Consider the following 24,950-nt stretch of genomic DNA (forward strand, 5'->3'; position numbering starts at 1 on the left):
TTCGTAAACTCGTATAAAAAAGCATATAAGATATCTAATAGTAAATTTTGATGAAAAAATTCTAGAATAATAAAAATGAAAACTTTAACATCATAATGTCGAGAGAAAAAGAAAGTAGTGCAAGGAAAGTAAATATAACAATGGGATGTACGCCGAAAACCCTTTACAGAGGGATAAAAAACTACGGGCGAGTAAGAGTTCGTCCCTTACTCTGTCAAGCTTTCTATTATATGAAAATTGAGGTTTCCCTTGTACAATGATGATGTTCTTACTAAAGGAAATGTCTTTTCTCTATCTCACTTTCTTACAAACTTTCTACTCTTTTTTCTAATGTTCTATCCTGATTCTTGCCCTAATAGTCCAATAAAATGTTCCTCTTATAGTCCAAGGAATGTTGCTAGGTACAAGAGACAGATATCAAACAGTGATTCCCCCATTTGAATCCTAATATAGTTGTTGTACTATGTAGTGGTTGAAGGAGAGAGATTAAGCATGCTGAGGTCAGTATAGCGGTGTGAAAAGTGACCCTGCCACTACGTGGAAAGTGATCCTTGGAAAGGAAAGGGACATTAAGAGCATTTGCAGCAGTGGAGCTAAAAAGCTATAATGCTATTTTAGCTCCACCAATATACCAAAAAATTATAGCTCCACCAATAAAAAAGCTATAATTTTTTAATCCAACTCCTATTAAAATAATAAAACTAATTCTATTTTTCTTCATTCTTTTATTCAATCTCCGTGCCATTTCTCTCAGAGCTCTCGTCTCAGTTCTCTCAGAGCTCTCATCTCTCTCACTCATTCTCAGTTCTCTCAAGCTCTCATCTCTCTCACTCATCAAGCGCCTCTCCACGCCATCGCCGTCCCAGCCCAGCCCACGTCGTCGCCGTCCATGCCTTCTGTCAAGTTCTCATCTCTCTCATCTCCCAGCCCACGTCGTCGCCGTCCCGTCCCAACCGTTCCAGCCCACGCCGTCGCCGTCCAACGCCGTCGCCAAACTCATCCTTAACCCTAAAAATATCCGCGACGAGGCCTGTTTGATACGACGCTCGGTGTTTAGGTACCATCCGTTGCCGCCGTCGATGATGGAGTCGCCTGGCTCCATGAAAGAGGAGAGGGCGGCGATGGTTTGATCGACTGGGGAGCCGGCCTTGATGAGGATGATGATGGATCTGGGCGCTGGATTGAGAGGACGATGTCGCGAGGAGTGTACTGCTGGTGGATTGGGGATTTGGGTTTTTTTTTTTTTTTTTCTTCTCTGTTGTGTACTGCTGGTGGTGGTGGTGGTGGAGGATGTTTGTGCTGGTGGTGGTGGTGGAGGATGTTTGTGCTGGTGGTGGAGGATGTTTGTGCTGTGTGGTTGGGTTTTTTTTTTTTTTTTTTTTTCCTTCTCTGTTGTGTACTGATGGTGGTGGTGGTGGTGGAGGATGATGATGATGTTTGTGCTGTGTGGTGGTGGTGGTGATATATTATTTTATTGTAGTAAAAATATTATTATTTTATTGTAGTAGAAATATTATTTTATTGTGATGGATATATTATTTTATTGTGTTGAAAACTAAAATAGATCCACTGCTGTAGGATGTGTATAGGTAAAATAGATAAAATAACTTTTGGTGGAGCTAAATTGCTAAAAATTTAGCTCCACTGCTGTGAATGCTCTTAGGAGCATTGAGAGTGATGCATGTGTCCCTAACAATGGTCCAACACATGCACAGCCAATGAAAAAAAAGGATTTCATAACCTCTGACCAAAGAGGGTCATTAGCTCCCTTTTGTGAGTGATTTGTGTTCATGTCAAAAGCAAATCTTACTCTTCCCTAAGATGGTCACGCCATTGGCATAGACCAAAGATCTTTTCTCCCAATCAACATTCATTTTCTCTTGTTCATAGTCATTCCACGTGTAGAGTATGGATCCAACCAAGTCAACATTCCTCCATGCCTTGATTGGTGTAATGTACTATATATATATATATATATATATATATAAAATCATGCCAAACATTCTCATACATCATAATTTTAAATCAGTTAAACAAATTATTGACAAAGTATGATTTTTTTTTTTTTTTTTTTTTGAGAAACGATAAAGTATGAATTTAAAATTGGTAACAAGTCTACCAAGTACTAAATGGTATGAAATTCATATCATAGCTAGCCTATATCTGTAGGGGCAAAAGTCTACGTTGGTCAGATGTACGTCCTAAAAATAAATATATTTTGATATCGGACAAAGATAGTGTTGGTTTGATATAGTTTTTTGGTTAGCTTAAAGGTAGAGTTGTGCTTTTATCCAAGCAAAATTAACCAAGATAAATTATACTATATGCACACTAAACTCATAATTCTATTTGTATTGATATTTGCAATCTAAGTCCAACTTAAGCTTTGACATATCTCTGACTCTAAAAGGCAAGTTTAATACACTAAATAAATATTACAATAAAAAATAATGATAATTTTTATTATTGAAAAAAAAATATTTATAATTGATTAATTAATTTTTTTACTGTAAAATTAGAATAAAACTCGAGGTATGTATTTATGAAAATATATTATATATAATCTAAGTTCCCTCATTTCTAAGAGTGAAATTAGAGTTGGGTTTTTTTTTTTTTTTTTTTTTTGGTGGGAACTAAAGATATTAAAGGAACAAAATAGTAGGAACAACATAATATCAAAGTTAGAGACTTAAAAAAAAAAAAAAAAAAACTCTAAGAGACATCCCTCAAGAAAGCTAGACAAACACAATCGCCCCCCTTATTATTGCCATCACTAACTATGGTCACTATCACAAAATCATCACTATGTCTTGGGAGATTAAGGGAACTTGCTTAATCTCTCTCTGTGTCACTATGCTTGGCATGGACACGTTGTCTTGGGAGATTAAGGGGACTTGCTTCATTTGGTCTCACGCTATCACTCTTTAAAAAAGCAAATTGTCGAGACCGTTATCTGTCTATTGTTGGTTTTGGTTTCCACACACTCTCTTTATTAAGGTACGATTCTTACTTATTTGCTATTTGAATTTTTTTATGACCCTGAATTTTTTTCTTATTTGACGTGAAACATCAACAAAAATCCCTAAAATTTTTAAAGATTTCTCAAATAAATTTGAATGAGACACATTTGAAAAGAACACAGGCTCTTTTCAGTTGATTCAAAATATCTGCTTTTCTATTTTTACTTCTAAACCTCTCTCTCTCTCTAACATCGAAACCCCTACTAACTAACTTTTAAACCACAAACTTTTTCAATAAACCCTTTTTTTTTTTAGAAGAATTTTTCAATAAACCTAGTTGAACCCACTACCAAAATGTTGTAGAAATGTTGTAGACATATCATTTCTCTTTTGTTTATAAAGGAAGATAAGGTGGTTTTTAAAGATTGGAAAATTTAATGGATGTCTCTAAGGGTATTGATTTATAAAATATTTTTAGAACTTTTTTATAGGAAAAAGAAAAAATAACTTATTTTTTCACAACTTTATATATTTTCTCATAAAAGTGATATTAAAACTTTTTTAAAATAATCCATTAACAAATGCTTTAGGGTAACTGTTAATAAACCCTTCAAATAATTAAAAAAAATTATGACACTTTAGTATTCTATCTTTTTTTTAACTAGCATGTAAGAGCATCACCATCAGGTGTTTCATAAAAAATGCAATTTTGACACACCAAAAGTCTACTTTATTATTTTAGCACATCATTTTACAACATTCTATTTATCAGATGTTCTATTATTTGATTCTAAATATTAAAATAATATATACAACACATTAAATAATATATTTACCAAAAACCCAGTAAATATACAAATGCATAGCCAGTGGCAGTCCCCACCACCCAAGAACCAACAGCCACTGCTACAACCACCGCCACAACAACAACCATCGCTACAACCCCCGCCACAAACTACAACCACAATTACCGGATCCGCCAACAAATTCCAAATCCAAAAACCTCAACAAAATATAAAAAAATAAAAATAAAATAAAACTCAAAATCTTCAACAAAACCCCAACCCAACAAATCAATCAATGACCAAACTCAACCAACCATCGACGGCGAGATTGGCAGCAAGAGTTGTGGAGGACGACGGGCAAAGATCGGTGACTGTGGAGGACAATGAGCAAATATTGGCGACTACCCCTGGGCAAGCAAAGGTTCAGATTGGCAAGCTTCAATCGACGAGCTCTGCTTCAGATCAGAATTGCCTTCTTCTTCATGACAGGAAAAGAAAGAAAGAGAGAGAGAGAGGCGCAAAGAAAAAAAAAAAAAAAAACCCGAAGCCACCATGAAGATGTTGGAGAAGAAAAAAGAAGAAAAAGGGAAGAGGGAGTGACAGGAGCAAGGAGCAGGCGGAGGAAGAAAGAAGAAAAAAAGTAAGAGAGAGAAGAAAGAAAAGTAATAAAGAAGAGAGAGGAATGAATAAAATAATTTTTTTTAACACATCTGTTCGTATTGTTCCAAAGATGGAACGATATCGTTCACATGTGTCAAAATTTATAAGATTTGGCACACCTCATGAGAATGGTTTTTTGGTGTTTGGTGTGCCAAATTTGTCATATTATAGCATTTAACACACCTGTTACAGATGCTCTAACTCATGCTTACGCACGGAAACATCCAACAATTGTGATGATGAGATATTCATCTCGCTTTTCACATTGAACATTATGAATGGAGGTCACTTGGAACCAAAATTTTAAAAATTAAATTGGACATATAGCACAAAATTATACTACAATTAGGAATTAATTTTGATTTGATTTGAATTCTAAATTTGTACTTCAACTTAATTTGATTTTTTTTCCCCATTTTTAACAAAGTAACAAAATCTTAATCCAAAAACACACTGAAAACCATTGAAAATTATTAGGGGCATTTTTCATTCGTTGCCTATATGATGTTAGGGGAGCCAAGACTAAGACTCAACTATAGGCTTGGAACATGGCCCAAAGGTTACCGGTGAAATGTGAAAGGCCCATTTGGCATTTTGCTCAAAGTCTAGGTCGCATCCAACAAATATTATAATAAGACCCCAAAATTCCTCCTACAAAGATAAGTTAGCACAAATGATGGCCCACCACAATGAGTGCTTAAATAATAGTCTAACGATAAATAAGAAAAACGTTTAGCGGTAGATGTTTGGAAAATCAATAAATGTATTTACATAGTAAAAATTATGCATTTCTTCTATAGTTGGTTAATATAAAAGTGGGCCCGTTATAACAAGTACATAAGAGAAAAAATGGTCTAGCAGTGAATATGACAGACCTCTAGCGATAAATGTCTGACAGGTTAATAAGTGTGTTTATATGGTAAAAATCATATGTTTTCATTATTATTATTAAGTCAACATAAGGGAAAACTTCCATAGTATCTAAAACATTATGGCTTTCATCATAATAATAATAAAAAATGATTAAAAACTTCATAATTACAAATAAAAGAGGAAAAAACAGGATGGAATGAAGGGAGAGAGAGATTCCAGCTTAGTGCAGCAAATGTTGAACTAAGATTCTTGGGGAATATATATATGTATAGGGCATGAATGGGGTAGTGTAGGCTATTTTGAGTGAGTGGGCATTTAGGCTTGTTGTGGTGTGATTAAGTTAATGCTGAGGCTAAGGCTTTAATGGGTAAAGAGTTGTTTATGACTAATTATGAAGTATTTATGGGTTGTGAATATGCAGAAAAAGAAAGGGAATGTTTGAAGCCAAGTAAGTGTGGGCTAAGGGGAATGATTTATGAGTTTGGGGAGAGCTAAACCACAAGCAAAGTGGCAAGAAAATCAGAAATTTTAAAGGGGGTTAGTGTCTCTTGTGGGTTGGTATGCTTAGGCTTTTATAGGGGAGTTTAAGGGAGCATTAATTAGCAAAAGTTCAAAACGTAGGACTGATTTAGGGGTAGAATAGCTGATATAATTATCCTATGATTTGGCCTAAAATGGGAGATTTGCTTTTAGGGCTGTTTTGGTTTTTTGGGCAATGTCACACATGGGTAAAAATCAGCATAATCTTGTATTAAACATTAAGAATTTTGAGATTGTGTTTAGCCAATGGGATTAAGGCAAGTATTATGGAGGAATCCTAGTATTGCAACTAAGATTTGGACCTTAGGAAGTAGGATTCGGATCCTAGGAAGTAGGATTCAACACCCTAAACCAGGTGTCAAAGTTTAAGTCCACTTTAGAGGGTTTTGCTTGAAATCCCTTTATGCCCTCCAAACCACATGTTCCCAAATTTTTTCCTTTAGGATTTATGGGCTTGGTTCATGAACTAATTACATACATTTTTAGTAATAAAATAAACTATTTGGTTGAGAATTTCATGAGCTTGGAGGTCTTGGTTATGACTTCCTTGAGTTGTGACCAAAACTTGGGGAAGAAGGGTATTTATTGCCCATTAGCCTTTACATGTCAGCCTCTGGTACTATTCACGTCAGAGTTGGCAGTGGGACAGGTGGCCAGCTCCTAATTTGGTTTGGGATCTTGGTTGCTTCTTGAGTTGACCTCCAACGGAAGACAGAACTGAATGGAGTTCTCTAATGGGGTCAATTTGCACACATGAGCTGTTTTGGCTGAGATTTCATATTGGGCTTGGCCATAAGGGCTAAGTATTTTGGTGGGCCTCTGACTTAGTGGTTCTCTCCACTTGGTCCTATCATTTTGCTTTCTCATTGTGAGTCCTACAAAATTGACAAAGTTACCATATATTGCCATGAATTTTTATTCCACATGGGCTTTAGAAACAAAATGAATCCATGAAATTTAATGAATATTTATGATAGGTTTTGGGTATTAATTTCCATGGGCTTTAAATAACGACTTGTATAGTTTCTCATAATTTTTGCTATGAATTATTTTTGTAAATAATATTTTCTTTAGGGCTTTTAAATAATGATCTTCAATATAATATTTACCACGGGTTTTAAATAGAGGCAATATCCATGAGTTTCAAATAAAATATGGTAACAACCACTATAGTGGAATAATGTGATATTCTCATGGGTTTTTCTATAGATAATCATAACAAGGTGAATAATTATCATGAGTTTTGGAAATATTTATTAAGAATGTATAAGATAAATAGTGACCATGGGGTTTTATATAAATTCCATGGGTTTATAATATGGTATAAATAAACAAATGTCGTGCGTTTATAATAATCATAACTTTCCATGGACTTTTATAAGATGATTGCCTTGAGTTGAGAATAGATAATTACCATAAATTCCATGAGCTTGTAACATTATAGTAATAGGTTTAAAAACTTAAAGTATTGTTCATTATTGGACTTTTAAGTGAAATAATTATGATAAAGTATTTTACCAAGTATTAATAACCTTGGGCTTTTGATAAAATAGTGCCAAGTAGTTAGGTTAGACTTTTAATAGTGTCAACGTAAATTGAGTTTTTGATATTGCTAATGAGAATTGGGTTTTGATGTTGCCAATGAGAATTTGGCTTTTGATAATGTTGCCAATGGGAATTGGGCTTTAGATAAATAAATTGCCATGGGTTTAACCCATGGGTTTTGCTTATAAGATTTGAATTCCATTAACAAAATTACCATGGGTTTAAACCATGGGTTTTGATTATGAATTTGAATTCTATTAATAAAATTGTTTTGCCATAAACTTGAATCATGGGCTTTTCAAATATTGCGAAGCGTCGAAGCATAAGTATTATTGGGCTTTAAATAAAATGGGATGTGTGTATTGGGCTCATATGGCCGTTTTTGTGCTTAACTAAATAATAATAATATTGGATAAGATATAATTTTTTGGGCTTTTTGTGATAGTTTACATCATGACCCAATTTGGATAATAAGATACGAAATATTTGTGGTTAACAAAATAGTAGGGCAAAAAATATTTTGTGAAAGCCCAATAACTTCTTAGTGGTGTTTGAAAATAAATAGGTGATACTTAAATAAAATTAGGTGTAAAAAAAAAAAGTACCCTAACAAAAACTAAGATTCAAAGAAACCTTGGTCTACTTTTCTTATTTTGTAGAATAATTTTTTTCTTTTTTTCTTTTTGTAATTTGAGATGTTACTATAAGTTATAGATTAGAGAGTGCACTATTATCTGCCAAATGCAACAGTGGCTGCAAAACTTAACCATTATATTTATTTGTGGCTTGAATTGTTGTTGTTGTTTGTATTTACCACTTGCTCATTATAAGCACCACATCAACACCACCAATTAAAAAACCTTACCAAATGATAATATGTTAAAATTAAAAATTATCAATAAAATAAAACCTAAAATCTCGAAAGAAGAGGAAAAGTAGGAGTGAATAAATATTTACCACAATTAACACCTTGAATATACGATTTATGAAGTCTATGGACCTTTATAAAATCTAGTTAATGAATATTCTTAAAACCTTTATGAGGAGTTGAAGGTTTTATCAAGTTAATTGAATAAAAGACTTGCAGTTGAAGTTTTTAGCCCAAAGAAAGAACAAAAGCAATAGATTCCTTAACAACATTGCAAAAGGTGAATGACAATGTAAAAATAAAAATTATGGAAAAGAAAAGAGAGAGATTGGATTAACTTGAACAACATTTTTGAATTATTTATACATAAACATTTAGAAAAAAAGTTACAAAACCCAAAAAAAAAAAAAAAAAAAACGAAAAAGAAAAGAGAGAGGACTAGCCTTGATGGTGTTCTCAAATTTTTTGTACACCTAAAGAAACAAATTCATAGGATAAAAGGGACAACATGAGAAATATTTATATTATACCAAAAAAATAAAATAAAATAAACAAAGTTGAAGAGTTGATTTCAAAAATACTACTGGCTCACGTAAGCTTTCTTCATGAAGAATAAAATAATTTAGACCACAAACTCCACTATATAATCACAAATTCCTTATAAATAAATATATATATATATATATATATACATATATAATATTTTAAATTTTAAGGTATTGGACCCTTGGTTCTCAAGGTAGTGCAAATTCATGCATTAAAATTAAAAAAATTAGCATGTATTTAGTGTTGAATAACTCATTTGGAACCAAAATTAAGAAGAAATTAAACACACATGACATAAAATTGGACACTAATTAAGGATTCTATTTAGATTTTTTCTTAAGTTTTACTTTAAGGGTCTGTTTGGTTCGGAAGATGGAAAAGTGGGAGGATAGAAAATAGAGAAAGGATGGAAAAGTGAGAGGATATAAAAGATTTTAGTTTTCCTTATTTGTGTTTGGTTGGAAGGGTGGAAAAGTGGAGAGATGAAAAACTTTTTTGTTTGGTTGGAAAGAGAAATAGGAAGATAGAAAATGAAGTTTGTATAAATTTACTCATATGCCCTTATTAAAAATAATGTTCAATTAAGAAAAAATAAGGCAAACAACCAACAAAAAAAAATGCAATCATCCAAAGTTTATTAAAAATGAAAATTCATGTCCAATAAAATATAAGAAAAAAATTTAAAAAATTAAAAAGAAAAAACGTTAAAAAAAAAAGCACTGTATGATACTATGGTGAATCACGGATTCATGCACTGATGCACATCATCATATTAAAAAAAAAAAAATAATAATAATAAAAAAATCAGCATCCAGTGAAACTGTGAAACCCAAAAGAAAAAAAGGACAAAAAAAATGGTAGGCAAGCCACATTTATTACACCAGGTTGAGGTTGCCAAAAAAAGAAAATAGTAATAATAAAAAGAAAATGTGGGCAATTTTGTCCAAATTTCACTCCCATTTTCTCTCCAATTTGGAGAGATTGTGTTTTGGAGGGGAGGAGAGAAAATTGGTGGGTCCCATCAAAATCTTTCATCTTTTCCATCCTCGACCAAACAACCAAAAACATCATTTTCTCTTCACTTTTCTCTCCTTCATTTTCCCTCCTCTCTAAAATCACTCCAAACAAACATAGCCTAAATATAGGGAAATATTAATCCATGCCCTAAGGACATTAATTTAAAAATATTTTTTGAAACATTTTATAAAAAAATAATAAAATAATTAATTTTTTTAACAGCACTTTATATTTTTCATGAAAATTGTATTTAAAACTTTTCTAATATGCCTTATTTATAATTGTCCCAAGTACCGGTTAATCATTAATGTGACATTTAAATATATACATACATAATTTCTCAACAAACACTTTTTTGTATTTTTCCCTCAAAAAAGAAAAAGAAAAAAAAAACACTTTGTATTTTGTGCCAAAATTACTTGGAAAATAAAAACGACAACGTCTTATGAGTTTTTGATCATTTACCTCGTACTCTACAGCCGACATGGTCGTTTTTCCCCATAAAGCCATAACAACGCACAGAAAATGACTGTGCTCCCACTGTACACTCTTTTTTTTTTTTTTTTTGAGGAAACCCACTGTACACTCTTTACATTGTACACTATACACTATATACATTATACCACAGTTGCAGTCCTCGTAAATTTCGCTTTCGTCACCACTCAGCACTACTGTGTGAAGAAGTTATACTTGTTTTAGAATGGCGTGAATATTATATACTCTTTCTCTCACTTTCCTGCATACTTTTTTCCGTCACTTTCTCGGGAAAATTTTATTTTATTTCCTCAGCGGAGAATCTAGACAGGTTCAATTACGCATCCCAGGTCAGTGATTTCCCTTTTAGCTCATACCCAGATCGTTTATTGGGGTATATGGAGTTGCTTTGTATACTTGCTGAGCTACTTTGATTGTTGTCTTTCTAGTTTGTACTTCTTCTCTCCAATTGTTTTGGGTTGTTTTTATTGTGTTTTTGTTTAGTATTGGGGTTTGATCGAAGTGGGTTTTGGATGATATTGATGGGTTGGGGTTGATATGAACTGTTTTAACTCTGTTTGGTTGCTGAGAAAATGTGGGAAACAGAAAGTAAATTTCACTTTTGTGTGGTGAATTAGACCATAAAAGGGCATTCATTCCCTTTTTGGGTCTTACCCAGATTATTCCTCGTTTGTCTGAATGCTTTTTTCAATGGGTTTGGGCTATTTGTTGTATTTATATGTATTTTTGTTTGTTGGGTCTGATCATTGTGGGTATGGGATAGATGGGATTGTTTGGTGGTTACAGTTCTGTTTGATTGGTGAAAAGATACTCTGGAATAAGCTAATTTGAATAATTCATTTCTGGTGTTTCTGTTTGTCATATATACATATACATATATATATATATATATATATATATAATATCTTCAGTTGTTTCTGCTTGAGGTGGATAGTTTAATATTTTTTCTATGTGGATACTGAGAAATTTGGGGGAAAAGAATGAAATTACTTTTTTAAATAAAGAAGGTAAAGGAAATGTGGAGGAGGAAAGATATTAGGGTTTCATATCCCAGATTTATGGTTAATAATTGATGTTGATTCAAGGAATTGATAGCTGTTGAAATTAGGTCTAACAGAAGAGGTAGTAAATGAAGCTGATACTTGGTAGTTTTTTTTTTGGCCAATGACAATGGGGAGGAGAGTTTTGAACCTAAATTCTCCTCAATGAGAAAACTAGGTAATGCCATTGAGCTATAAGGCTCTTGATTTTGAGACTTGATGGTTGTTCTAAATCATATCTGTATAGAGGATGATATTTAGTAAGTTTGTGATGGTTGCTTAGCTTGTTTACTAAGAAAGTGTATGAAAGAGAAAGAGATGATAAATTTTAACGCAAGAATCTAAGCCCTGTCTGGTTAATGTTGCATTCTAAAAGCTCATATTTTAAAAGTTTGTATTTGTGGATCCTCAAGACATTTCAAATATGAGCTTTTATAATGGAAATGTGTGTGTGTGGAGAGTGGAAATGGGAAGGCATTTTAAAATAGAACTGCTGTTCTCTTTTAGTCTTGGATGAAAAATGAAAATGAAGAATGGCTTGATAATCTTTTTGTAGTGTGCAATTTTTAAGAGAATTTGAAAAGATGGATCTGTCAATAAGCTCTGCACATGTTTTTGGTGTCACCTCTTTCTTTTCATTTTTCCTTTTCCTTTGATGTTTGGTTGTTCAGGAGATGATAGAATGGCACAGAAAAATTGGGTTATCATTAGTATATGTTGCATTGACGCCTTCCGTTACCCTATTTTATAGAGCTTTTACAAACTTCAAGTATTTGCAAACTAATGCTCTGGGATATAATTTTAAAGAAAGATCTTAACTTCTGTAAAAGTGTGCCAATGTTAGTTGGACCATTTCTCATATGATTTACTTGAGGTTTTTTCGTCCAATAATCCATATATGCATTTTTCATATGCATGCAGACATGTTTAAGAACCAATTGCAAGAGTTGGCTCAGAGAAGCTGCTTTAACCTTCCCTCATATTCATGCATCCGGGAAGGACCGGATCACGCCCCTCGATTCAAAGCTACTGTCAACTTTAATGGAGAAAATTTTGAAAGCCCTACCTTCTGTTCTACTCTAAGACAGGCAGAACATGCTGCAGCTGAGGTAGCTCTGAATACACTTGCAACAAGAGGCCCCTCTAGAGCCTTAGCTGCAAGAGTTCTGGTGAGCATCTTAAGTAGACCTGTATCATCTCAATTCTTGGTGTTTCAAATATATCATTCTCCTTTGGATTCACAATTGGTTGATTGATTTTTAAATTATTAGTTTTAGAAGGATAGGGATCAAACATTTGAACTTGTAGGTGAGAAAATTGCACAAAATTTTCGCCCTATGGGGAGGGGGAATGAGAAATTCGAACTAGTGACCTTGGCCTCATGAGTCGTGGTTGCTCTATTCCTTAGGGTTAAGAAAAATAGTATCCTAAAGTGTTTGAATTGGACGATGAGAGTTAGAGGAACCATAGTAAGTAGAGTTGATGAGGATCCATAACCAACCCCAATTCAATTGGAATTAAGATTTTTAGTTGATTTGAGTTGGACAAGTGCTTTATTTAGTTATGTGTGGATTCTAGAAATTGAGAGGAATGCTGTGGACCTGTAAATTACCTTTAGATCACATGGTAGTCGTGCGTAATATTGAATTATTTAAAAGTTCCTTGGAATATATGACACTAAAAGTCATTTTGATAATGTCAGATAGATTTCATATGCATTTATTTGTCAAAGAAAGGCATGAATACAAGGGGAAAAAATTTAGCAAAGGAAAGCGTTATTTATTTGAAATACTTCATACTTTTGAAGCATGCACAAGAAAGAATTCCTTCATCTGAAAATATATAATTTTTTTGCTTCTCATACTTATTATTTCCCTTTAAAATGGGAAGTGTAGTGCAATCGTACACCTTAGATCCCTTACCAGGTTTCTAAAAATTTCACCACTTTTGAATGTCCATATTATGCTTTATGTGAAATGTAAGAGCCAACTGTCTGGGCTCAGGAGAGTACTTTATTTCTCATTAAATCTGTGCGTGGCACCTATTTGTAAGAGCCAACTGTCTGGGCTCAGGAGAGTACTTTATTTCTCATTAAATCTGTGCGTGGCACCTATTTGTTATGCTGTGCTCTCCTGAATCGAGACTGTTCTTGGGTTCAATTTAGTAGTTACCTCTTGAACATCCCTTCTCTTTTTCCTAGACCAAATCCTACCTGCAAAAACAAATGCTAAATTGATTCCCACACGTCTTCCCACTCTATCTCTGCAACTAGAAGTCTCATTATAACTGCTTTGGAATTTCCTAAAATTCCGAGCACCCCTTTTTCATATGTTCTTTCTTGCTTTCTAGATTTTTGAAGCTGTTTGTTTCTTGTAGAGTACTGCTATTAGTGGTAAATGGAAGGTTTGCACAAACTTGTATTGGTACAATAATATAGTAGCAGGAAAAGAAGTACAAGGGAACCAATTCAAGCTATACAATATTTTTTATCATTCTTTCTCTCGGTGAACTGTATGTATATTCTATAGCCTGCTTGTCACGTGCGCTTTCATGATCTGTATCCCTAGATATATTTGCTGCCAGTCTCTTTAACTTGCACATAGTATGCTGCCTTAAAATTGAAGATCATATGATTTTGTTTTGGGGGCTGCTTTTGCAGGATGAAACAGGAGTTTATAAGAATTTGCTGCAGGAGACTGCTCACAGAGCTGGGTTAAAACTTCCTGTTTATACCACTGTTCGATCTGGACCAGGCCATGTCCCTGTTTTCTCATGTAAGGTTGAGCTTGCAGGAATGAACTTTACAGGTGAACCAGCTAGGACCAAGAAACAAGCTCAGAAAAATGCTGCAATGGCTGCTTGGTCTGCCTTGAAAAAATGTGAGCATCTACTCTTCATTTATTTCATCTTCTTCATAGTGCTCAACTTGTTATAATCATACAAGAACTGTTGGGCTTCCATGCTTTTCAAAGTTTCTTACTGGTTCCTAAATTGAATTCTTTCATTTCTAATCACTTTACATTCCATGTTTAGTGTCACAGAGTCGCTCATCTTCCACTACTTCTTCCTCTCCTTCATTGGAGTGTAAAGGCAATGAAGAGCAGGAACAAGTCATCATTGCTCGTGTACTTGCAAGTCTGCGCCCATCAGAGGCAAATAAGTCCACAGAAAATTATCATCGACATGGTAGGCAAAGATCCACTCCCATGCTGTGGGAATCAAACCCGCCAACTCCAACCTTATACCCTATGCGATGCCAGAACTGGGCATACTCTACTTTTTCCCCTGAGATGGCAATGTATCAGATCTGGCATCAAGAACAATTACTACAGCAGCAACATCGCTTGTTGGCACTTGCAGTTCCAGCAGCTACTCCATCCGCTCCTCAGCTTTATCCATTTATGCAATCTATGCTCCAGCCAGACTGCTGTTTATATTTTCCAGGAAGAGAGCTGGAGTCAGTCCCCATGGGACCCAAAATTACAATTGCTACCTCTGGCCCATCACTTTGCTTTTCCAACCATTTGGTTCCTAGTTCAATTAGGGGCAGGTCCACTGTGACTATTCAAGAGATACAGGAGGAAAAACCGGAAGAATCATCCAATTATTCTCCATCTGGAGTTCCAGATCCCCCTTGTGTTGGTAACATTAGTACTGAACCACAAATCCTGGAAACAGTTCAGGAGGATGAAAAACAAAACCTTGGTGGGTTAGATAGAAAAATTTCTAATCTTCAGCTAGAAGGGAACCAAACAGGAAACTCTGAATGGGCTTGTCATAGAGGCATGGTTTCTGGATCTAAGCCAATTGAGTTTCAGTTACAAAACCCACGTGTTGACTCTTCTCTGTCCAATGTCGGACCCCAATACAGATATTCTGTACCACCTTTATCTGCAGCTGCTCCTGTGAGGACCAGAACTGTGAGCCCCACTTCGTCGCTGGGGTTCAGACCACAAAATATGGCTTCACCTTGGGCTGCTCCACCAAGAATGAGAACTGGGGTTGCTTCATGTTCACCCAGGCCACCTGAAAGATTTGACCTTGGAGTACCCCCTGCCTTCATGGCACCAGCTGTTCGAATCAGATCAGTGGTACCAGTCTGTTCAGCCCCACCAGTGAGAAAAATGCCAAATTCGAGTAACGAAGTAGTGTCATCAAACAGAGAAAAGAAAAATTCAGAACCAGAAGGCATGTCAAGTGCAGGTTCAAAGTTTGGGAAGCTTAGGATATGAATGGAGTATAGATACTACAAGAATCTTTTTTTTTGTCCTGAATTTTCATTATGCAGAATATGGTGGTTTTGAGAGGCCATTGATGCTTCTTCATAGTAAATCAGAATAAATGGCTAGTTCTTTGATAATCTGTGTAAATGTGAGTTTTTATATTGCTTGAGCTTTATCAGTATTGACCCATTTAGTCGCATTTTTCTATACGTATACTAAATAGCATTGATGAATTTGTTTAAAATGATCCGCATTTTCATTGCCAAAGGATGCTGTTCTCTCTGGTACTACCTACAAGGTTGGTTTTTCAGTGTCAATAATGTATATGAAATCTTGGAACAATCATCTTTGCAAAAGAAATACTGAGCAAGCCCTTTCTTGTTTTTGTTTGTCTAATTTGAACTCAACCGGCCATCACCACAGTATCTCAGGATCTTGTAATGCCATGAAGTGTGTACCACTTCCGAATGCAGAACTTGAATTTGTAATTGTTATGGTCTTTCATGGAAAAATTATTGCAAAACAAAGGAATCAAAGTTGATCAGATTGGGATTGAGTCTACATTCACTCATGTCATACATGGCCTGAGAGATAAAAAGTATTGGAGTTGCATGAGATAGTAAGAAAAGTACCTTTGGATTCCAAATAATTGGGATCTCCAATGTTTTTATCTAGAAGAAAGGCACAAGATTTCAATTTTTTAAATGAAAAGGTGAAGCAAAGTTTATCGGCTGGAAGAACAATTTACTTTCCTGAGCAGGAGGAAGTACTCTTACCGAATTTGTAGTGCAGGCCACCCCCATATGTGCTATGTAAACTTCTGATATCTTATTCCAAAATTGCTCAAGAATTGATGTAGTTACTAGGAAGTTCTGGTGGAAGGGTGCTGGAAGTGATAATAATTTTATTGCTTGGAAAGATTGGGGCAAACTGTGTCAACCAAAGAAAAATGGTGGATTGGACTAATTTTTTTAAAGGATTTTAACAGGGCTCTATTTGCAAAAGTGGGGTACATGGTTGCAACTGGCCACTCTAGTCTTTGAGCCAGCATGATAAGGAGTAAATATAAAGTGAGCATTGGTTGAGGATGGTGATAGCTTACAACAAAGCTAGGGTCATCTGGTATGGGTGCAAGTGTAACTGGAGCTTGAGAACAGACACCCTAAACATGTTTAGCCGTACAGATATTATTAAATTGGTGCTAGACCCTCCTGACCAGCTGCACAGGGACAACCCTTCTTTATCAAGTTTCTCCCTTAATGGCACCTTAAAAATGGCCCTTACTCTGGAAGCAATTTGGAACCTTAGGAACCAGGTCCTCCATAATAGGCAGAAGATGGTGAACCATATTAAGGTTACAAGTGACTAGGAGAATAGGGTGAAGGAATTTGCTGAGGCTAGTGCAGGAAAAAGGCAAAGGTCCCCACCAGGAACCGCAAAACTGAATGTGGTTACTGGCTACTCATCCATTGCAGTAGTAGCTCGAAAGATGGCCATTCCTACTGTACTTAATAATGTGCTAGACCTCAGAGAGACTCTTCTGATAGTTGTTTTCTTGTTGGGTTAAGAGGCTGAACACAGTAGTCCACTCTATGACTAAGTGTGCAGTTTCTCTTGACTCTGTTTTAGTATGTAATAATTCTTCCCTCCCTCTTTCAATTGGGGATGCTTGGAAGATGGATGTTGGACTTTAGTTATTTTAATGAAAGTTATCTTTCTTCTCCGGAAAAAAAGAAAAAAGAAAAAGAAGAGAGAGAGAGAGAGGCAACAAAATCAACATTTAGAGAGGCATAGGAAAACGTACAGATATTTTAAGGAAAGTGGCGTGTTTGATCATTGGTGATGGCATGAGCAAAAGTGTTTGGAAAGATCTTTGAGTCCCTTGATTGGAAAATTTCGGGCTCAGGTTGACAGAAAAGATTATTGAATTTCAAGGGAACTAATGGTAGTAAAAACTTAATAAATTGAGACTCCACAGTTGGGATGAGGTAAATTTGAGACTCTTATTTGATGAAGATTCAATGCAAGCTATTATGAGAATCTCCTTACCATTGACAAGAAAAGCTAAAAAGTTGATGTGGACTACAAATAGCAAAGGGGAGTTATTTTGTTAAATCAGTTTGTAACATCAATATAGGTCAGGTTGGAAAGTAGGTCTGAGGTTAAGGTACTATTTGGATCACGTCCACGTCCACACGTTTTGCGTTTCAGTTTTTTTTTTTTTTGACTAGCGCCTGATGCACTATTCATGGGACATGAACAGTGCAAATAGGCAAATGAACAATGTTTTTTAGTGTGAACAGTAACCAGAAATTATTAATTTTTTATTGTTTTCAGTTTTCAGTTTTTAGCAAAGTAAGCGGTATCCAAACGCATCTTAAATATAGAACCAAAAGCTTTATGAGTGATTAAACATGTTCCTATGGCTTGTTGCCAAAGATGTCCACACAACATGATCAAGCTTGCACAAAAAAAAAAAAAAAAAAAAATATATATATATATATATATATATATTTTAAAGGTTACACTCTTCATTTGATTTTAGAAATAATTTTAATGCATCAAATGTTAAACTATCCCTCAGTTTGAAGAATCTTCTCGTGTAGTTACGTATAAGGTACATTTAAGAACTTGAGGAGACAAACTCATTTGTTAGCATGTCCTAATCACCAGTAATCATTACAAGAGCATTTACCATCAAGAAAGTGATGGAAACGATTGGCATCTCTTACAATAATTTCCCTCTTAACAATCTTTGATATATATTTGGTTACAGCATGACAATCACTACAAACACGCAGATTCTTGGTGATCCTAATCAAGCTCCCAGCTGGCGTGTTTAAAAGACCAAATGCGATAGCTAATCTCTCACTGTGGCCCCAAAGCAACTTAACCTTCATTGGCTCGTCTACATCACGGAGAACACAACTGGTATCTGGCACATAACCAGAAGCTTCCACCTCTAGCCTCAAGCTTTCTAAAAACCGATGAATATGAGCCCAATTTGGATGAGAATCATCTCCAGCAAAAAATGTGAAGACTTGGTTTCCTACTTCAATTAAACTATAGCCAGGTGTTTTTCTCAAACCCCGTGTCCTCATCAGGCCTCGAATGTAATTTACAGCATCCCATCTACTTGCTTCAGCATAAATATTTGACAACACAACATAAATTCCAGGATTCATGGAATCTAGATGAAGTAATTTATCTGCAGTTTGTACACCCATATCAATGTTTTTATGAGTTCTACATCCACTCAGCAAAGCTTCAAGCACAACACTGCCTGGTTCAAAAGGTATTTGTTTGACTATACCCTCAGCTTCCTCTAGACGGTTTGCCCGGCCAAGAAGATCCACAATACAAGCATAGTGTTTCTCACTAGGTCTAATGTTATGTTCTCTTTCCATTCTATGAAACAAAGTAATGCCTTCTTCAACAAGCCCTGAGTGATTACAAGCAGTTAGAACAGCAACAAAGGTGGTTTGATTTGGTTTGAGTCCCTCCTTTATCATTTTTCTATAGACACCAACAGCTTGATGCCCATGACCATGCATCCCATAGCCTGTTATCATTGAGTTCCATAAAATAACATCTCTAGAGATGGACCCAGTGCTAAAGACCCTCTCTGCAGAATTTATCTTTCCACACTTGGCATACATATCAATCAGGGCTGTCATGTTAACCACATCAAATGCATAGCCATGGCGTATTAAATGTGCATGGACACTTCTTCCTTTCTTCAAAGAGCCCATGTGGGCACAAGAATGGATTAAACTAACAAGAGTGACGGAATTGGCTACAACGCCCTCCTCTTGCATCTGACTAAATAACTTCAGAGCATTTTCTGCATGCCCATTCTGTGCTAACCCTACTAGCATGGCAGTCCAAGTAATCACATTCCTAACCTTCATTCGGTCAAAAACAAAGGATGCTTGCTTCAAGGCACCACATTTAGAATACAAATCAAGAATTGCTGTAGACAAAATGAGATTTGAATTCAGACCTTTTCTATATATACAACCATGGATGATTTTTCCACCATCTAAATCAGCTGTTTGAGCACAACCCTGAAGGAGGCTAACTACAGTTCCTGAATCGAACCCACCACCACTTACTACCAACCTTTGAAAGAGGCCAACAGCTTCTCGCACCAACCCATTTTGAACAAATCCTGAGATCATCGCATTCCATGAAACCAAATTTCTATTAGGCATGCTAACAAAAACCAATTGAGCACTTTCAACATCACCCATCTTACTATACATATCAACTAATGAGGTAAGCACCAAAACATCATAACCCATTCCTAATCCAAATACACACCCGTGAACACATTTTCCAAGTTTCAAATTTCTTGTTTCTATACAAGCTTGAATTATGCTTGCCATAGTTACCTGACTTGGCCTAGTCCCCAAATGGTACATATCAAAAAACAAACCAAAAGCCTCGTTAAAATGGTGTGCCTGCACGTATCCTCCTATCATCGAATTCCAACAAACTACATCCCTTACAGGCATTGCATCAAAGACTCTTCGCGCTTCATCAATACTACTAAATTTCACCAAGAAATTAATCATTGAACTCCCCAAAAACCGATCACTTTCAAGCCCTTTCTCAACTGCTTTCCTTATTACTTCCCTACCCATTTCATAATCTAACAATCCCACGCATGCCTTGAGCGCATAATTACAGGTATAACTATCAATTGCCAAATTGCAAGACCCCATCATTTTAAACAACTCAAGGGTCTCACTGTACCACTCATTTCTCAAATACCCACCAACCATGGCATTACATAGAATGGTTTTTGGCTGGGAAAATTGATCAAACACGTGGCGGGCATCGACCACATGACCCAAATCACAATACGCCTTAACAAGTTTTGTAGCCAAAAATTGGTCTTTGGAGACAGAATTGGTGATAATCTGAGCATGGATGGATTTGGCGTGGAAAAGGCCATGTGGGTATTCCTGCAAAAGCCACAAGAATCTGGAAACAATGAAAGTTGATTGAGTAAATTGGGCATCAATGAAGGAAGTAGTAAAAGTACGTAAGGTGTAGGAGTGAATGAGTCTGAAGGGTGGTTTGGGGTTAAAAATTCTGGTGTGAAAATGAAGGGAAGGCATGAAGGAGAAGAGTATAGAGTGGAGTTTGGTTCAAGTGTTGAAGCCATAAAGCAACTACTCTGTGTTTCTGAGCAAAAAGCGCGAAAATATGCTTTGCATTTTGAAACTTCTGGAAGAGTGACGATTATCAAGTCCAGATCAATTTTTTTGTTTTCTAAAATCTAAACTAAAATGTGTTTGCAGGAGTATTCAAAACCCAGAGCATTAGCATCAGAAGACCCTGGTGCCATATCTAAGAGCATTTTAGCATAAATGCACCAAATAACCACTGCATAGAAAATGTCAAAAGGAAGTATTGCAAAAATATTTAGAATTGTACTACATTACAATTCTAAAGGAAGAATAGTACTGTAGCACAATTCTAAAACTTATACTATTTGTTTATTTTCTTTTTTCGGACTCTCTCTCTCACTTTGTTTCTCTTCTCATTCCTCTCTCCACAACGGTGTCTCTCTCATCACGTCTCTCTCTCATCACATCTCTCTCTCACGGTGGGCTTTTCTAGCGTGGGTCGTGGGTCCGGCGTGGAGGTGAGACTGGGAAGTCAGATCGGCGTGGTATGGTGGCGATTTTTGGGTACATTTTCTGGGTTCATGGGTATGCGGCGGCGTGGTATGGTAGTTTGCGGCGGCGTGTTCATGGGTTTCCGGTGTGGTTTGTAGCAGTGAGATCGGTTTGTGGCTAGGTTTGTGTAAATTTTGACTTGATTTTTTTTTGTGGGTCAGCTTTTGGATTCGGAATTTGCTATTTGTTTGATTTGATTTTGGGATGGATTTTTTTTGTGGGTTCATGGTGGTGGAGTTGGGGGTTGCCGTGGTGGTGGTGGTGGTGGAAGGGGGTGGGGTTTTTATTATGGGTCATATGTGGGTTCATGGTGGTGAAGGTGGGGGGTTGCCGTGGTGAAGGTGGGGGGTTGCCGTGGTGATGGTGGTGGCCATGGGTTTCGGGGCTGAGGTTTCTGGGGTTGTCGTGGGGTGGTGGTGGTGGTGGAAGGGGGTGGGGTTTTTATTATGGGTCATGTGGGTTCATGGTGGTGAAGGTGGGGGGTTGTTGTGGTGATGGTGGTGGCCATGGGTTTCGAGGCTGAGGTTTCTGGGGTTGCCGTGGGGTGGTGGCGTGGTGGAAAGGGGTGGGGTTTTTATTATGGGTCATATGTGGGTTCATGGTGGTGAAGGTGGGGGGTTGTCGTGGTGATGGTGGTGGCCATGGGTTTCGGGGTTGAGGTTTCTAGGGTTGCTGTGAGGTTTCTGGGGTTTATTTGGAAGAGAGCTGAAAATGAAAGAGAGGAGAGAGATGGGAGAGAAAAGATATAATTTTGATATATATTATTTTATTTTGTAAATATATTATTTTAATGAGTAAAAGAGGAAAATAGAAGTTTGGGATGTGGAGGTATTGTAAAATAGGATGGTATAATGATAAAGTGAATTTTTAGAATGGTAAAATAGAGTAGCATTAGCATTTTCCAATGCTAATGCTATGCATTAGAGCATTTGTAATTTCAGTATTTTAGTATATGAACAAACTATTTCTATTTTATGTAACAACTTGTTTTTCAAAAAAAAAAAAAAAAATTATGTAACAACTTTTTAAAAATACCCACATTATATTACTTATTTTAAAATTTATTTCACTAAAATATTAATTTTTTATTTTCAAAATACAAAAGAAATGTAAAATGTAAAGATAGAATAAAAAATTAAATGTAAAATGAAAAATGTCACTGTAAATTTACATGATTACTGTTGTGGGGCCCGGCCCAAAAATGATGGGCTATTCCAAGCTCAGGCCCGTCCGAGGAGCGTCCTGTCCAATGAAAAGCCTCATATGAAGCGCTATTCAACCCCAATAGCGTCAAGGAAACCTGTCCGAGGAGTAACTCCTCCTTGGACATCGCGAAGCCCAGACGAGAAACTTGCCCCAGCCATTTCAGCTCGTCTTCCCAACATATAAAACGAATTAAATTCAAAATATCTCACGGAAGGCTACCACCACATTAATTGCGCCCCAACCACCCTCTTGGCCGCATTAATGAGGAAAAGACTCCTGAACAGTACCGCCTTGGCCTCTGCAACTCACAAAGGGTCTGATGAGGGCGTCTGATGGGACAGGTGCTCGAGTGGATGCTTGGATGATTAACAGGTGTAAGGCTGGGATGAAAAGAAGAAAAATATATAATGTAGTGGAGTCCCTCAAAGAGGGGGACGGGAGATCTGTATCTGGAACAAAAAAAGAAATAAAATCAGACTTGAGAAAGATCCATTCCGGTTTTTTTCTATTTTCCTTTGTAAACCATACTGCCCATGCATAAGACCGAACAAGTTCACTGAGGCCAAGTTCTTTGACCCATCCTCTACAAATAATTATTGTGGGTTGCGCTTTGGGCCAGGGCCTAATCAACACTAGTTGGGCCAGGAAAATCGTGCAACCACAATTGGCGCCGTCTGTGGGGAGAGCTAGGGCATCAGCTAGTGCAACAGTCGAGCATGGAAGAACTAGATCCACACCAGGAGGATCCTCACCAAGCTAACTCCCAACGAACACAACCCGCCGAGTCCCAGAGGCAAAATAACCCAACCAACCCGGGCGGCGGGAGGAATCGTGAGGGGAGTGTGCATACCACCCGGACGAGTCAGAGTCACACAGAGATAGGAAGTCACGTGTCTCAGAGGAGAAATAGTCACCAGGCCATGCAGCGAGAGATAGATGACCTAAAAAGGAAGCTACGACGTGTACAGCGAAGACGATCTCCCTCTGACTCAGGCGAGTCTTCTAATGCGGAGGACATGAGTTACAGACGAAGGTCAAGGACCCCCCCAAGCGAGACCTTTTCTTACGTAAAGGAACCACGCCCAGTACGGAAGTATGAGAGCCCATCCAGCAAAGGCTCGGGGAGCGACGCCATGAAGAAGGCGTTGGATCAGGTCTCAAGGTCACCCTTCACGAGTAAAATCGAAGGGGCTAAGCTGCCAAGACGCTTCAACCAACCGGTGTTCGTCATCTATACCGGCAGAACAGACCCGGTAGAGCACGTGAGTCAGTTCAACCAGAAAATGGCGATCTATTCGCAAAACGAAGCCCTAATGTGCAAGATCTTCCCGTCCAGCTTGGGATCGATGGCAATGAGGTGGTTCAACAGCCTGAGGACAAACTCCGTAGGCTCTTACAAGCAGCTCACTCAAGCTTTTTGCTCCCGTTTTATTACAAACACCAGAGTCCCTCGACCGCTCAGTTCGCTACTGTCCTTGTCCATGCATGAAGGAGAAACTCTGAAAGCATACTCGGATAGGTATTGGGAAGTGTATAACGATTTAGACGACAACCATGATAACGTTGCTATCAGCACGTTCAAAAGCGGCCTCCCTACCTGGCATGGCTTGAGGAAATCCCTCACCGGAAAGCCAGTTACTGACGTCCAACAGCTAATGGATAGGATCGACAAGTACAAAAGGGTGGAGGAGGATCAGCTGCAAGGGAAGGGGAAGGAGAAGGTTGTCCCCCCTAAAGCAAATAATTTCAGGACGGAACGTCACAATCCTGGTCAGCCGAGGAGAGATTTTCCGCGACAGGTTGGGCAGAGCAACCCGCAAGCAGTAAATGCCGTATTCAGAGAGCCGGTACAACAAGTACTGGAGAAAGTAAGGGATGAACCCTATTTCAGATGGCCGGGAAAGATGGCTGGAAACCCTGCCAATCATAATCAGAACTTGTATTGCCAATATCATCAGGACCACGGGCATACTACTGAGGACTGCAGGAATTTGTGGAATCACCTGGATCAATTGGTCCGAGAAGGAAAGCTACGTCACCTGCTGCACCCATCGAGCGGCCATCCCGGCCAAGCGACACAAGAACCTCGAAGGGACGTGTCTTTAAGACCCCCCACCGGGACGATACATGTCATCCTCGCTGCACCAGGAAGAACTGGGCCACCCATCCCCAGGGTATTAGCCGTGGACCGCCTTCCCTCCGAGGGCAGGCAAAGGGAGCCCAAAAGGATAAAAAAGGGAAGCTCTTTGATACTGGGATTCTCGGATGAGGATAAGAGAGGAACAATTTAACCTCACGATGACGCCTTGGTGGTCACCTTGCGGATTGGGGGTTTCGATGTGAAAAGGGTATTAGCAGACTCGGGAAGTGCGGTGGAGATAATGTACCCCGACCTATATAAGGGGCTAAATTTGAAGCCGGAAGATTTGACAGCTTATGACTCCCCCCTCCTCAGCTTCGAGGGGAAGCTCGTTACACCAAAGGGGCAAATCCGACTGCCCG

The 24,950-nt window shown here is 37.3% G+C and overlaps 2 protein-coding genes across 2 annotated transcripts; one reads left to right on the top strand and one right to left on the bottom strand.

Moving 5' to 3' along the window:
* Positions 1 to 10,469: 10,469 nt before the first annotated feature.
* On the top strand, positions 10,470 to 15,689 carry LOC126717267 (double-stranded RNA-binding protein 2-like). Its single transcript, XM_050418787.1, has 4 exons — positions 10,470 to 10,618; positions 12,251 to 12,498; positions 13,989 to 14,208; positions 14,363 to 15,689. Exons 2-4 carry the CDS (start codon positions 12,253 to 12,255, stop codon positions 15,559 to 15,561), a joined length of 1,665 nt encoding a protein of 554 aa, XP_050274744.1. The 5' UTR covers positions 10,470 to 10,618; positions 12,251 to 12,252; the 3' UTR covers positions 15,562 to 15,689.
* Positions 15,690 to 18,086: 2,397 nt separating this feature from the next.
* Positions 18,087 to 20,914, bottom strand: LOC126717268 (pentatricopeptide repeat-containing protein At3g12770-like). The gene has a single exon (XM_050418788.1). The coding sequence runs from the start codon at positions 20,676 to 20,678 to the stop codon at positions 18,219 to 18,221; it is 2,460 nt and encodes an 819-aa protein (XP_050274745.1). The 5' UTR covers positions 20,679 to 20,914; the 3' UTR covers positions 18,087 to 18,218.
* Positions 20,915 to 24,950: the final 4,036 nt, after the last annotated feature.

The sequence above is a fragment of the Quercus robur genome, chromosome 3 (genome assembly GCF_932294415.1).
Source record: "Quercus robur chromosome 3, dhQueRobu3.1, whole genome shotgun sequence".
In the NCBI taxonomy this organism is placed as follows: Eukaryota; Viridiplantae; Streptophyta; class Magnoliopsida; order Fagales; family Fagaceae; genus Quercus; species Quercus robur.